Genomic DNA, 14784 nt, shown 5'->3' with positions numbered 1-14784 from the left:
TTTTTAATAAGATGTTTTTAGGACTTCATGCTATTACGAAACGGGAACCACGTGGACATGCGCCCTGCAGCTACCGCGGCAACTGCAATCGACATCGCAAATTAGCGTCCAAAAACAGCACAAAGGAAAGCACGCGCGGCCTCACTGACCCCCAAAAGTACTACGAAGGTTGTGAATCACTTCGTTCCGAGATGGCACAAGGAAAGCTGAAGGTGAAAACGTCGGTTCCCAAAAATGCGAAGAGAACACCGGCCCAGTCCAACCTGCGGGGCGTGTCAAAATGTAAGACGCGACACGCACGTTCTCTACGTGCGCATTTGGCGCGACTGCTGTGACACGTAGTTTTTATTCTGTTGCAGCTCGCGCTGCACCAAAAAAAGCCAAAGCAATCACCGCAAAGCAGCAAGTAAAAGTGGTGAGTTTTGTAGTGCAAGCACGTGGCCCTTTATTATTCAGCGGGAATGCTACGCATTCGCGCGTTGTCGCGCTTGCGTTTTCAGCGCCCTCGCCATTTTTGCACGGCGCGGCGGCAGCGCTGCGGTCGAATAGGTGTTGTCCACTCGCGTCGTCTGCTAGCGTTCATTGCAATTGGCAGTCCGCGTGTTGATGTGTCATGTGCTGTGAAAAATACATATTTTTGGGAACTAACGTTGATAGAATAGCCATCGTAACTTTCAGAGGCTTCTAGGTGTTCGGCGGTATCACCTGTAGCATGTTTTTCTATTTCCATTCAACGGCCTTTCAAACGCGTGCTCGGTTAGCTGGCCAGGTCGATATTAAAGATATTTAACATCTCGGAGCTTATTTCGTAAGAAGCAGAGTACTTTACTTGAAGTGACAAGTTCTAGCACAAAAGCGAGGGAACCCAGACAACACTGAAATATCCTGAGGACATACTGAGGATGTTTTTTTGAGGACATTCTTTATCCTCAGGACATCCTCAAATGGTCCTCAAGATGTACTAGAAAGGTCCTCATGTCCGGCCTCAGGACATCCTCAGAATAGCCTCAAAAGGACAATTTCTGATGTTTTGAGTACATTCTGAGGAGGTTATAACTGGTCAAGCTGCATAAAAAAACGCGAAAATTTTGTGCAAATAATTTATTCATTAAATTCCTCAGCTGCTTGCTGCCATTTGGTGTTATCTCGGTGTGCTTCACGGGCTCCTTTACTGCTCTTCTGAGCTGCGACTGTCTTCTGTGGTGCCTACAGAAATAGAGATGGAAAATCAGAGATAGAATATGCATTTATGAGGACACACATTTACAAAACCAAAACAAACATAGTAGAGCACCGGAGCACAGGCAAATCATGTTATTATTTTGCATGTTGTGCATCCAAAAAGGAAATAATTCATGCAAATAATAAATACTTGCACATAAGTAAAGTGTATATTTGGGAAGAAAGGCACACAAACATCCAGCCATATCAAGGTGTGTTGTTGGGCAAGCTGGTGAGATATTCAGAGGGAAAACAGTGCAAAAGAAAACACACAGGACAAGAAAGACAAACTCGAGCGCTGACTAACAACTGAGTGTATTTCGTGCGAGAGCGAAATAAATACTTGGAAAAAATGACAAATGCGCAGGCGCAGGAAAGGAAAAAAATCAGCCATAGGTGAACTGGTCAGTCGATCATTTCGTTAAGCTATTCACTCCCTTCCTCTTTACATTTATGTTTTCATAAAAGGACTCCGCACCAAAACAGGCAGCAAACAATACAAGACAAGCGCTTGTTCCTTCTCTCTTACTGCATGCTGTCTGTTTTGGCACTAGGTCCTTTTACGAAAATATGCACCAACTAGCCCCTCAGCAAGCATTACATTTCTCTTTCACACATTTCCTAAAGTAAATAGAGAATTTCTCGTCTTTTGTGTACAAATGCCCCACTGACATGAACCAGAAAACTGAGAAAACCCTCAGTAAAATTTAATAAAATCCCGCCAATAATTCTGTAGCACACATAAATAGTACTGGCCAAGTTGAAATGCAATGATGAGAGATACTGCTTGAAAGCATCCATTTGGAGTTGGAAAAAGATAACATGCCACCCGCCATAGAAAAAGCCTTCAGCTTCTGCCACTGTGGCATAAACTCATGGTTTGTACAGTCAGTTATGCTGATATTTCTGAATGAAAGAGGGGAAAAATAATGGCATCGCGTTTAAAAAAGAGTTTCAAAGCTTTGCGTGAAACATTCTCTAGTGGCCAGGCACGCAGACTAGACAGTTGTGATGCTCTATATATGCCAAGCATTGATGATCGGCATGGAGAGGAGTACAGGTCCTCGAGCTGAATGAACTTTCTTCCTAAACGCAAGGTGCTCCAGTTGGCAGATGTGCAAAGTTCTCGATGACAATTATAGATCCATCTTGCAGAATGCAGCAGCTGTCCTCTTGCCAGGGGCAAGGACTACACTGCCTGGCAGCTTCACTTTTTTGAACTGAGGCCCTTGACATGGAGCAATAAGGGGCCCAGACTCATGTTGTCCAGTGAGCAGTGGGAAGTTTGGCATCTGCTGAGCCTCCTTCAGTACAGCTCCTTGCTGTGATAGTCTGTTAGAGAGCTGCTCAAGTGGTCGCTCTGGTTTTCGGAGCAGTCTTTTCAGAGCAAACATGTGGTTCTCAAATGGGAACGCACTCCATGAATCCAATGGCCCCAGGTGCTCAACATCGGATGCCAGATGGCATAGTCCATGCACATTGTGCGAAGCATGCTCCTTGCCATATATCTTCGTAAAGCCTTTAACAAAATGGTTCAGAAGCTGCCCTGCATACTGCACTTCACTTTTTGTGCCATTAGGCATTGAAAGAATGGTAATAGCAACATGCAAAGCTAGAAAATTCTCATACATCTGTGATGGAAGAAGCGATGACAGGAGCACGGGTCCCCCATACAGCAAAAAGAAACGAAACTCTGTGGCCTTCCAGCGATCCAGATCTGTGAGGCTACGAGGCTTTCGGTTAAGTTCACAAGGAACAAACGGTGCGGCCTTGACATTTCTCACTGACAGTTCAATGCGGACTTTGCTGCCAAGCCTTATAGCTTTCGGGCCACGGAACCACAATACAAGCAATTTGTGCACCACGCCTAGGCAAACGAGGTGCATATAATCTAGCGGGACATCCCTCACAATGTCTATTGGCAGCTGCTCTACAATACTGCTTCCAGTATGATACTGCTCCTGCGACCTCTGCCTAAAACTGCAGTCAGTTCTCAGCTCACTGCTAATGTTTGGAAAACAGACTCTTCCTTCAATGTACGCACCCTTAACAGTGCACTTCGTGCAGCTGTAATAGCCCGTGTGGTTTTTGACTCACAAAACAAATGCCTTTGCAGGCGCATCACACACAATGGCTTTTAGCTTTACAGGTATTGTGAAAGCTTCAACAGCAATTCCTGTAGATAAAAGAACATTTAGCTCTTCAACAAAGCTGTATAGGAACTCATTTGCATCTCTCGGCTTGCTGTCACCGAAGAAAACACTCGTCACAAATGGTGCCGCATGCTTGAGGTTGCTTATGCGGCCGAGAATTGTCCAAAACTGGCCTCTAGAACTTTTCGATAATGGTAGGCCATCAATATGAAAAGTCATATTCAGTTCCGGCGGCAGGTCTCGACACTGTCCCAGGATTTCCCGTATTCCTGCTTCTACACCGAAGTGGCGGTACTGGCCTTCCGAAATTTCGGAAAGTTCATTCGATTTTTTCGGTGTCTGTAGCAGCGCTCTCGCCGATGATGGGAGAGAAGAAAAACACTTGTGGCTGCGGAGCACTTTCAAAAGTGACGTGACAGCAGCATGCGATGACCCAGACTCCACTGCCCAAGTTTGAAGCTGGTGGCGGAAAGTCGCTACGTCCTCGTCAGCGCGTTCATGATCGGCTTCGTAATCAAACCTGCCGTCAACCTGAGGACAAAGGTCCTGATCGGAGCTTAAATCTACAAAAACCGATGAGGTCCCAGCTTCAGCATCTTGACTTGTGAGGTCTGGGGTCGGCACATCCTCAGTATCGGGCACAAAACGTTCGGTCACACACACATCACGCTGAAGCTGGCTGCACTGTTCTGACAATGGATCAGCACCAGCTTCGGCACACGCGGGGAGCTGCAGGCTAACGTCAACCCGTCTTTTCCTAGTGCGGCGAAACTTTCGCGCACGACTTTCCGTTGACATCGTGCAAATCTAAAAGGCGTCACTCACTTTTCTGAGAGGCATCCATCGCGGAATAACACGCACGTGCGAGTAGCGTGCGTGCTTCGCCGTCACGGTGATCGATCACGACGTTGCGGATGCAGGCTTGGCTTGGCTTAAACGAGAAGCGGCAACACACGGTAATGATGATGTTGATCGTGCGATGCGATGTTAAGAGGCAATAAATATTGCGGAACGATTGACTTTGTGAAAAAGAACATTTTTTACTGAAATAAAAAACACTGTAATTTGCCTACCCAGCAACACACAGACGGGCCCCCGGATTCAAGCCCGCTTTCCGTGATCGGGCTAAAATCGTGCTCCTTCGCCAAAGGAAAAGCTAGCGGCATTGCGTACAACACGTAGCCTTGCATGAAGGAAAACGATTTGCAGAAGCTTTAATTGTGCGCGATAGCGTCGTCACATGAAAAAACGGCAATCACAACTACGGTAGACCAGAACTCATCGATTTTCTCAGGACATGAACCAGCAGCGATGCGGGTGGCTGAATACGGCGTTGCACGAGCCTTACCGAAACCGCACCTCAAGCTTTTTTCTCTGTCGTTGGCACGCAGCAAGCGTTCTCTGGGCTGCAGTTAGAACAATCGTGCATGCGCGGTAGTCACCTAAAGGCGGTGGTTTCTCTCGTTTCCGCGTGCAGCAATTTGCGGTCTAAGCGCGCTGTCGTTGAAAAAAACTGCATGCATACTGTCAATGGGATAAAACTTCAGAGCGCCGTCGCAGTAATGCATCACAAATAAAACTTAATGGAAGTAAATGCTTAGAAATCAAATTTCACACACACACACACACACACACAAGCATTATTTTTCTGATAATTTTCATGCATGCGTGTTCACAAACATATGTCCTCAAAATGACATTTTGAGGACCACGAAGCCGCTGGTATGACCTGAGAACATCATTCTGCGAACGTTCTGAGGACAATCCAACCTGGGACATTATGAGGACATATTGAGGATGTTTTAGAGGCCCCGAGGACGTTTGGACCATTTGAGGACGTCCTCAGGATGTTTGGTGTTGTCTGGGAAGCGTTCTAATTCAATTCGTGCTAGTAAGAAATGCGAGTGTGCACGTGCAAGCCGACCCTACCGTTTGGCGTTTACTTCGCCAGACTTGTGTTCTGCATCAAAAGAAAAAAAATGGCGTATTTGAACGCTTCGCTTCAAAAGAATTTTTGGAAACTGCTGCATTGATTCGGATTACTGGGAAGTGAACTTGACGCCGAAACCAGCTTGGAAAACGTCCAGCTCGAGTTGTTTTGAAGGTCAACATTTGGGGATTATGAGATATTTCTGAAACGTCCTTGTGGAGTTCGCTGACCTTTCTGCGAACTCGTTGGTCTTGTGTTCTCAAGGAAGGCCGCTCCAGTGGGGTCGGAAGTCCCCAACAAAGGGGCCCGTCCCGTCCCTGCCTCCCCTTCGTGCGGCGGACGACCTCGTTTACGCCGCGCTGTCACGGGGATGACCCTCCGGGAAAAACGCTAACCATGTACAGCTGTCGACATGTGGTTGTTAAGGGGTTGACGAGGTTTCGGGGGCGCACGAGATACGGCTGAGTATTAGCCGAGTGACCGGAAACCCACTATTCCTGTAACGACTGTGTTCGTCTCGCGCGGTGTATTCTGTAAACACTTTAGGGATCGTTTTGTCGCGTGTGCGAAAGAGATAGGAAAGTGGTAACGGCTGGGCCGTGGGTGCCGTGAGAGAGGGTGGTCGCGTTTGTGCTGTTTGTGTATTTGATTGCAACCTCTCCTTTCCCAAATGTTTAATCAGCAGTCTTTCCCCAATCTGTGATTAGTTGGCGGAAACCTTATTTTCCTTTCCCTGACCACTGATTGGTGAGGGGTGTCGTTTGTTATCTTATTGGTTGCTGTCCCCGCTAAGGGCGGAGACAGAGGGTTTAAAACCAAGCGCTCTGGGTTGAGCAGGGGCTGAATTCGTCTGATCCACGATTTAGTCATGTAAATAGTTTTCTCCTTGCTTTGTTTCTTCTCGTTTTTTTTACCTATGTTGTAAATAAATAGTTAACCTTCTCCTTTCCTTGAGTAATGTGAATGTTTGCGAGTAGAACCACCGGGTCATCAAGAAACCCCGATTTCATCATCAAGTAGTTTCCTCTCATCGCCACCGGAAGGGGAAACTCAACTGGCGCAGTCGATACAGGAACTCAACTGGCGCAGTCGACACAGGATCGCAACTTCTTTCTACTCAAGGCATTGGATGGAAGGTGAGAAGAACAAGTCGGTGGACAAGCTGTTTGTCCTAAAGGAGAAAACGTGAAGCTGCGTCGAAAGGCGACGTCGAGAGCTTCAGGATCACTGGTCGTGGTCGAGTGGACGTCGGAGACTCAGGTCAGCGAGGAGCTGAAGGAGCCGGGCAACAACAAACCATCGAAGGTTCGAGTCAGCGAGCTGCTGAAAAGAACCAGGCGTCTACCTCGAAAGGGTTCGAGTCAGCGTGCTGCTGAAAAGTAACCAGGAGACCAAGTCAGGCCAGTCAAACGAGGCAGAAGTCAGCGAGCTACTGAGAGATCCAGAGCTCAAGTCGTTGGCATCGAGGAGCCTGTCGTCATCACTGAGGACGACGAGATCACCGGGGCAGCAAGCAACCAGGAAGGTAGGAGACCTTTCTGCTTTCTCCGAATTCACCATGTTGGTGTAGTGTTTAGTGCTAGAAACGATAGCACGGAAAACGGAGATGGCTGCCGTACGGTATGATCAGGAGGGCAGGATGCGACGTGTTGAGCAGGATTAGGCTGAACAGCTGAGTGAAATTGAAAATTTGAAACTCCAAATTGAACTAGAAAAGAAAAAACTTGCACAGATGCAATTGAAGTTAAGGCAGGGGACGAAAGTTGATAGCGAGGTCTTATTCGCAGCAGTTCAATGTTATACCTGCATGAAATTTGGACACTTGATGATTGACTGCCCGAATTGCAAAGCAAAAACAAGATGTTCCCGCGGTGAGGACAGATGTGTGCAAACTAGTAGCTCAGGAAGAGATACTGGCGCCTGATAAGCTACATTCCCAGTCGGAGATGACTGTTAATAAGGTCAGTCAACCAGATGGGACAGAGGATCTGGCATGCGGTGACTTGCATACCGAAGGTCAGAGTTCTGAAACCTGTGTGGATTCAGGGACTGAAATAATGTTACCAGGAGAACAGATTCAGTCACTTTCTAGGGGTGAATGCTCTGAAGAAACAAAACAGGAAGGTGCGGTTCTCCAGGTAGTGGACGCTAATCTGACGTGTGTGCCGATGACTACAGCTTTGACAGCTGCAGCGGTTAGACAGCAGGGCCTAACCTTGTGTGTCGTGCCAGAAGAGATAGGCATAGGAGTGTTAGTCACTCCTGTGACGAACATGCTGTCAGATCAACCCAATATAGACCAGACCCAGGAGACACTTCAGTGTATTGCTTGCGAACAAGAGTTCAGCATCGCGCCCCAGCCAGTGTGCGTTAACTCTGACGCAGCATCAAGGGTCGAGGACGGGGAGAAGGCGGACCTGATTGTGAGAACGCTCTTTGCAGTCGATAGTAATCTAGCCGCCAAAGATGAGTTGTTTTGCCAGCTGGTGCTGACACTGTGCGCGCTGACAGATCTAGCTGAAGGTGTAGGGCAGCTAGTAACATCGGAAACACACTCACTACTAGAGCAGCCAGAAAGGGACCAGCCAGATGAAGAACATCAGAGCTCAGATTTCGATGAGCGTTTCAGAATATCGCACGAATCTGTTCGAGACAGACTCGAGGCTTCAGTGGAGCTTCAGGCAAATCCGGAAGCTACAAATGTTTCTGCATCAGATTGGGAGCTGACAGGGGCAGCTGCAAAGAGTTTCGCAGCACATAGGAAACTGGTGGATGCGGGCAATGCCTCCATTCCTGTAGGTTTCCACATGGAGCAACCTGCCCCATTAGTAGAAGTGTGGAAGCAAGGTGGCGAAGGTGATCGTAAAACGATAACGAATGAGTGCATGCTTTTCTTTGAGGAGAACGCCGGCTGTCAACGCTGGAAACAGCTAGCACTGCCGGAAACTGCATGTCAAAGTGTAGGTCAAGTTGCCGATGACAGGCCCAACCCTATTCTAAAATTCAAAGTAAGGGCGAATGCAGACGCAATACCAACAGCAGCCTTCGTGGCCCGTGGGGAGTCTGTAAGCTCTATTAATTTTGAAAAAAGCGACAAGGGAGATCTGATAGCGGCGGTAGCCTTCACAACCGGCGCCGTGCTGGATAAATTGGAATTTTGGTCCAATCTTATTGACGAAGCTAAAAACAAACATAAGCTTCTGTTTCGAGATGTAGGCGGCTAGAAATCATTTCTGCCAATTTAGTGCACCGATCTGACATGGTGAATTCTGGAATGTGCAGATTGGTGTCCTAACCTTGTGTGCACGGAACGAATTGAGGCTGTGTATGTGTGTGCACAGTGCTGCTTGGAACCTTGTGGCCGGACTTTAATGTCACACTGACAGCAAGTGTCCGCGTGACATTCTTGGTTGGGAGGTGTGGAGTTCGCTGACCTTTCTGCGAACTCGTTGGTCTTGTGTTCTCAAGGAAGGCCGCTCCAGTGGGGTCGGAAGTCCCCAACAAAGGGGCCCGTCCTGTCCCTGCCTCCCCTTCGTGCGGCGGACGGCCTCGTTTATGCCGCGCCGTCACGGGGATGACCCTCCGGGAAAAACGCTAACCATGTACAGCTGTCGACATGTGGTTGTTAAGGGGTTGACGAGGTTTCGGGGGCATACGGCTGAGTATTAGCCGAGTGACCGGAAACCTACTATTCCCGTAACGACTGTGTTCATCTCGCGCGGTGTATTCTGTAAACACTTTAGGGATCGTTTTGTCGCGTGTGCGAAAGAGATAGGAAAGTGGTAACGGCTGGGCCGTGGGTGCCGTGAGAGAGGGTGGTCGCGTTTGTGCTGTTTGTGTATTTGATTGCAACCTCTCCTTTCCCAAATGTTTAATCAGCAGTCTTTCCCCAATCTGTGATTAGTTGGCGGAAACCTTATTTTCCTTTCCCTGATTACTGATTGGTGAGGGGTGTCGTTTGTTATCTTATTGGTTGCTGTCCCCGCTAAGGGTGGAGACAGAGGGTTTAAAACCAAGCGCTCTGGGTTGAGCGGGTTGAGCTCTGGGTTGAGCTGAATTCGTCTGATCCACGATTTAGTCATGTAAATAGTTTTCTCCTTGCTTTGTTTCTTCTCGTTTTTTTTACCTATGTTGTAAATAAATAGTTAACCTTCTCCTTTCCTTGAGTAATGTGAATGTTTGCGAGTAGAACCACCGGGTCATCAAGAAACCCCGATTTCATCATCAAGTAGTTTCCTCTCATCGCCACCGGAAGGGGAAACTCAACTGGCGCAGTCGACACAGGATCTCAACTGTCCTCCTCTTTACAATAAATGATTTTCATAGTGTAATAATTTAAAACAGCTAAATGAGCAAAACAAGAAACCGAATATAAAGTACTGAGTTGAAGGCATTCAAAGCTACCAACTGCGCGGTCATGAAATATCTGTATTGATGGATCACAAGCGTGTCATTTTTTGTTTTGAACAGGCATGCTATTTTTGTGGCATAGCGAATGCAAAGTACATGGGCCATGGGCCGCGTTGAAATTGATATACGAAGAAACAAAGCACTGCAGGGCTGCATAATTTGGCGCAAATTATTGGAATAGCGCAGAGCACGTACCATTAAAGGTTCGTTACAATGGAAAACCCAAGCCAGTAAAAAAAAATGATTCGCGAATGTGAAATCAAATGTAGAGCGTTAGCTGTGTTGTTTTCACCTATGCTATCATCATCATTATCATCATCAGCCTGACTGTGCCCACTACGGGGCAAAGGCCTCTCCCATGTCTTTCCATTTAACTCTGTCCTTTGCCAGCTGCACCCACCATATGCCTCCAAACTTCTTAATCTCATCCGGCCACTTAACCTTCTGCCGCCCCCTGCTACGCTTGCCTTCTCTTGAAATCCACTCCATTAAAGACCAGTGGTTCTTCACATTACATGCCCTGCCCAAGCCCATTTCTTCCTCTTGATTTCGACTAGGATGTCATTAACCTGCGTTTGTTCCCTCACCCTCTCTGCCTGCTTTCGGTCTCTCAACGTTACAACTATCATTTTCTTTCCATAGCTCGCTGCATTGTTCTTAACTTGAGCTGAACCCTTTTCATTAGCTTCCACATTTCTGCCACGTAGGTGAGTACCTATAAGATACAGCTGTTGTATACTTTTCTCTTGAGGGATATTGGTAAACTGCCATTCATGATCTGAGAGAGGACCTGCCATATGTGCTCCACCCAATTATTATTCTTCTAGTTATTTCCCTCTCATGATCCGGTTCAGCGGTCACTATCTGCCCTAAGTAGACATATTCCTTTACCTTATCCAGCACCTTGCTACCAATTGTGAACTTTGCTAGACGGTTGAACATTACTTTGGCTTTCTGCATGCCAATTTTTAGACCCATCATTCTGCTTTGCCTGTCTAACTCATTGATCAAGCTTTGCAAATCATTTCCTGAGTGACTCAGCAAGGCAATGTCATCAGCGAATCACAGATTATTAAGGTATTCTCTATTAACTCTTATCCCTAACTGTTCCCAAGCCAGGCCTCAGTATGCCTCCTGTAAACAGGCGGTGAATAGCATTGACGAGATCGCGTCTCCTTGCCTGACTCTTTTCCTTATTGGATTTTTATAGCTGACTTTATGAAGGGCTATGGTAGCTGTGCAGTTGCTATAGACATCTTCCAGTATTTTCACATAAGGCTCTTCTACACCCTGGTTTTGCATGCCTGCATGACTGCTGAGGTTTCCACTGAGTCAAATGCTTTCTCGTAATCAATAAAGGCTATATATAGGGGTTGGTTGTATTTTGCGCATTTCTCTGTCACCTGATTGATAGTGTGAATAGGATCAATTGTGGAATATCCTTTACGAAAGCCTGCCTGATCATTTGGCTTAAATTCGTTATATCTGAATTTCACTCCCACATCTCAAATTCGGATAAAAACGTGCACATCACAAAACCACGATTCGTTTGGTACCACCCGCATCCCTCTGCGACCACTGGTTTGCCCCCCACGGCCGTCCGAAGGTCGCCCCTCATTAGTTTCGAGGACCAAAGGTTGTCGGTACGAATCGCTCACCCACACCAGGCTTCAACCCGACTAACAACTTAGTGCGCTAAATCGTGCCGATTCGTTTGCTACCACTCCGAACCCTCTGCCCCAAACGGCCACAATTTTGTCACCAATGGCGACCCCAAGTGGCACCTGTCGCGGCACCCACTTAGACGGTACATATTTAGCGGAACATATTTAGGGAAAACCGGCCGCCATGCTTGCCTGACAACTGCGCACGAGCGGTCACGTGATGTGGAGTCAGATTTTGCACGATTCTGCCGCAATTTGATCGCATGACCGGCTGCCATCTTGAAATCTCGGGCGGACAAGAAACGTTCGAATGTGAGTAGTAAGAGCTAACGCATTTAAAAGGGACAAGGTGGTACAGCGTTTGTGTCATCTCTTTCATGTTGCCTTGGTCAACATGATGAAAGATCTGCTGATCTCATGATTTGTTCTGTGGAATAAAGTGGTTCTTTCTAGCACTGTGTGTCTGCTTTTTCTAGCTGTGTTTTGTAACATGTCATCAGCTTGCACAGCACTCTGCCCCTTCAAAAAGAGGGGCGAAAATTGGCTGTCTTCAAGCCTGATTACCTGTCCTGAAAAAAGTGGCCTCTTTGTTCCGGCAGCTTTCTTCACCGAATATAAATGGGCCAGGCCGGTTTCTCCGAAATCGGCTGAGCATTTGTTGCACATAGTTAACAATTCAGTAGGCATTCCTGCTTTTTTCACGTGCCCAGTATTGCAGCCGCACTTTTGTGTCATTTTCTCTTAAGGCAACACCGCATGGCAGAGGCGATTATTTTTTTCGGCAGATTTGAGGCCCAGGATTCGGCGGCCATCTTGACAGTGTCATTTACTCTCATGTTGGCGACATCTAGTGTTTGGGAACACTTTCGTCTTCCCTACGCGTCCTAAACCTAATTAGATTAAGAATTGCATACAGAAACTAGAAAGCCCCCCCCCCCCCCCCCCCTGGTGGTGGTCGCACTAGATGTACAAATTCACGTGCTTCATCGTCGTCTGCGCATGCGCAAGCACACTGAGACAGAAGTCAGCTAGTGAGAAGGTGCCCTTTCATCCAGCTGCAAAAAAAAAAAAAAGTGACATAACAGCTTCTCCTAAATTCTTCCCTTCCTCCATGTCGGTTAGCAAGATGAGGAGAGACTGTACATTGGAGTGCGGCTGTCGCTTTCGCTCTAGAGATATATATAGTCAGATACAACTCATTTATAGATCCCTAGAAGTCCTCATACCTCTCCTGGTGCAGTGGTTAAGCGATGCGCCACTGCCCTGCGATGGCAGGCGCTGCCACCGGTGGTGCTTGTGGGACTCTGGTTGCTCTTGCCGAGCAGTCTGTAGCAACCAATCATTATTTTATTGCCATCTGCCACGGTGCGCAGTTTGCTCATAATCCAGTGGGCAGGTTGTGATTACATCACAAGAATACGCGACCTAGGTGGCCCACCTGACACTGGATATTCTGCGACACGAGCACTGCATCATCCCCTCCCCACCCCCACATCCTCCCTTCCCCTCCCCCTGGACGTCAAGAGTGATCTTACAACTAAGGGCAACATAACCCGCATCCGGTATCCCCTCCCCTCAATACCCCAAAGTTACCACCACCGCCACCACCATTTCTTTAAATCGATGGTCGCGTTGGGAGCACACCATTGCCTTCTCCTGGTTAACCTCCCTTCCTTTTCTTCATCGCTCTCTCTCTCTGGTCGTAATATCTTGAATTTGTTGCTGCTTCATGCATCGCTTGTGTGCCTTATTGGTGCGTGTACCCATTGCAGGCCCTTGAAAAAACTATCCGGAAGAACATCGAGCAGGAGCTCCGATCGAGGGCCACCAGCGAAGGGAAGCCGTTCGCGACGACCACGGGGGCCACGCCTTCCGCCGCCGGAGGCAGCAAGAAGAAGCGGGGCAAGAAGGGCAAGAAATAAAAGCTGCCCCTCGATGGCGCACGCACGCTATGTGTCTGGTTGGCGCATCACTCGCATAGCTGCATGCCGCCTGCTATGTGGTCGACGCCCTTCTTATAGGTTCAGGAGGCTGAACAAAAAAAGCTTCCAGCTTCTCTGAAGACAAAGGTAAGAACAATAAGAGAGCATGATATCAAGCAATCGGTGGCCTTGAAGCCCTTTTACGTGGACTTCTGCTGGGACAAATGCTTGAAGGAAACATGGATTTTACATGAAGTGGGACTAACGGCGACAAGGCAGGAGGATTTCTCCATGTGCCTGACCGACAACAACCGGAGCAGGAACCTTCTGTGTCCTTCTCCGGTTCTGCACGAGAGTACCTTGCATGATTTTCTATAGTACACAGCAGAACCAAAAAATGCCATTAGGCAAGTGTGCTAAATAAAAAAAACGAGAGGAAAGACCGAGGACATTCGCTGTGAATTGAAAGCCGCATGTGTGTTGTTTTGGCAGGTCTGCTCTCGTGTTGCTGTTTCATAGCTGCAGCTGAATGAGGTGGCTGCAGCTGTGCAACAGCAACACGAGAGCAGACTGCTTAAGGTAGCTGGAGTTGTTGGCTGGTCTTAACCAATATTGTTGTGAACGGGCTCTTTGGAGAAGACTTTTGGGGCGGGGGGTGATACGTAGCTGTATTTTTTTGCCACACAGTATAATGACCAGTGTTCGTTCTTTGTATTTTTTGCCTACTTGTAACTCAATGTACTGAACGGACTGAAGCATTGGTGGCAAAGGGTCATTTTAATATTTTTTGCAATGCCAGTCCACTGCTGCGAGCTGCCCGCTACATGCACGGCCTTGGCGCATGCGCTACTCTCAAATGCAACTCCCCTTAAAAGGTACGATGAGGTCAACTCCATTCAGATTTGCAACTTTTGCATTTGGTACAAATCCATGGCTTATTCTGCCTATACTCTTGTTTTTGCAGCGTCAAAAGACATTTGCTGCAATGTCTTGGCTGTGAAATACTCGGGGTAACGTTGCATCATCTTTGAGCTGATGTAATGTTCCGATATTGTATGCCACAACACACGTAAGGTTATATGGGGCATGCATCTTAAAAGAAACTGACGGCCGCTCCTAGCCACGTGACACCGCCTACAAAGTGCTAGTTAGATCTACTTTGTAGTACGCCTCTTGCTTATGGGACCGTCATACTGAAACAAAAAAATGGGACACTTATGCTCTGCTTTAAGGGCATGATGCGATAGCATTAATGGGTTAATGCCCATATATGCAGAATTGGTCAGTCTCGACTTTACGTTCTTAGATCCCTGGGAGTACTCGTACCCCTCCCAGCGCAGTAGTGCAGTGGATAAGAGATGCACCACTGCCCTGCGATGGCAGGTGCTGCCATCGGTGGGGCTTGTGTGACGCAGGTTGTCTTTCCCGAGCTACCCTCCTCGACCAATCATTAGCTGCCGCTTGCCACGGCGGTTAGTTCGCTC

General features: G+C 47.7%; 1 protein-coding gene and 1 pseudogene across 1 annotated transcript; one reads left to right on the top strand and one right to left on the bottom strand.

Annotated features, from left to right (window-relative positions):
- The first annotated feature begins 89 nt into the window (after positions 1 to 89).
- On the top strand, positions 90 to 13330 carry LOC144121266 (uncharacterized). Its single transcript, XM_077654385.1, has 3 exons — positions 90 to 282; positions 360 to 415; positions 13151 to 13330. The coding sequence occupies exons 1-3, from the start codon at positions 192 to 194 to the stop codon at positions 13298 to 13300; spliced, it is 297 nt and encodes a 98-aa protein (XP_077510511.1). The 5' UTR covers positions 90 to 191; the 3' UTR covers positions 13301 to 13330.
- Positions 2241 to 4193, bottom strand: LOC144121265 (uncharacterized; annotated as a pseudogene).
- Positions 13331 to 14784: the final 1454 nt, after the last annotated feature.

This window comes from Amblyomma americanum, chromosome 2 (genome assembly GCF_052857255.1).
Source record: "Amblyomma americanum isolate KBUSLIRL-KWMA chromosome 2, ASM5285725v1, whole genome shotgun sequence".
NCBI lineage: Eukaryota > Metazoa > Arthropoda > Arachnida > Ixodida > Ixodidae > Amblyomma > Amblyomma americanum.
The sequence above is the reverse complement of the archived record's forward strand: the minus strand, read 5'-3'. Positions and strand labels throughout refer to the sequence as shown.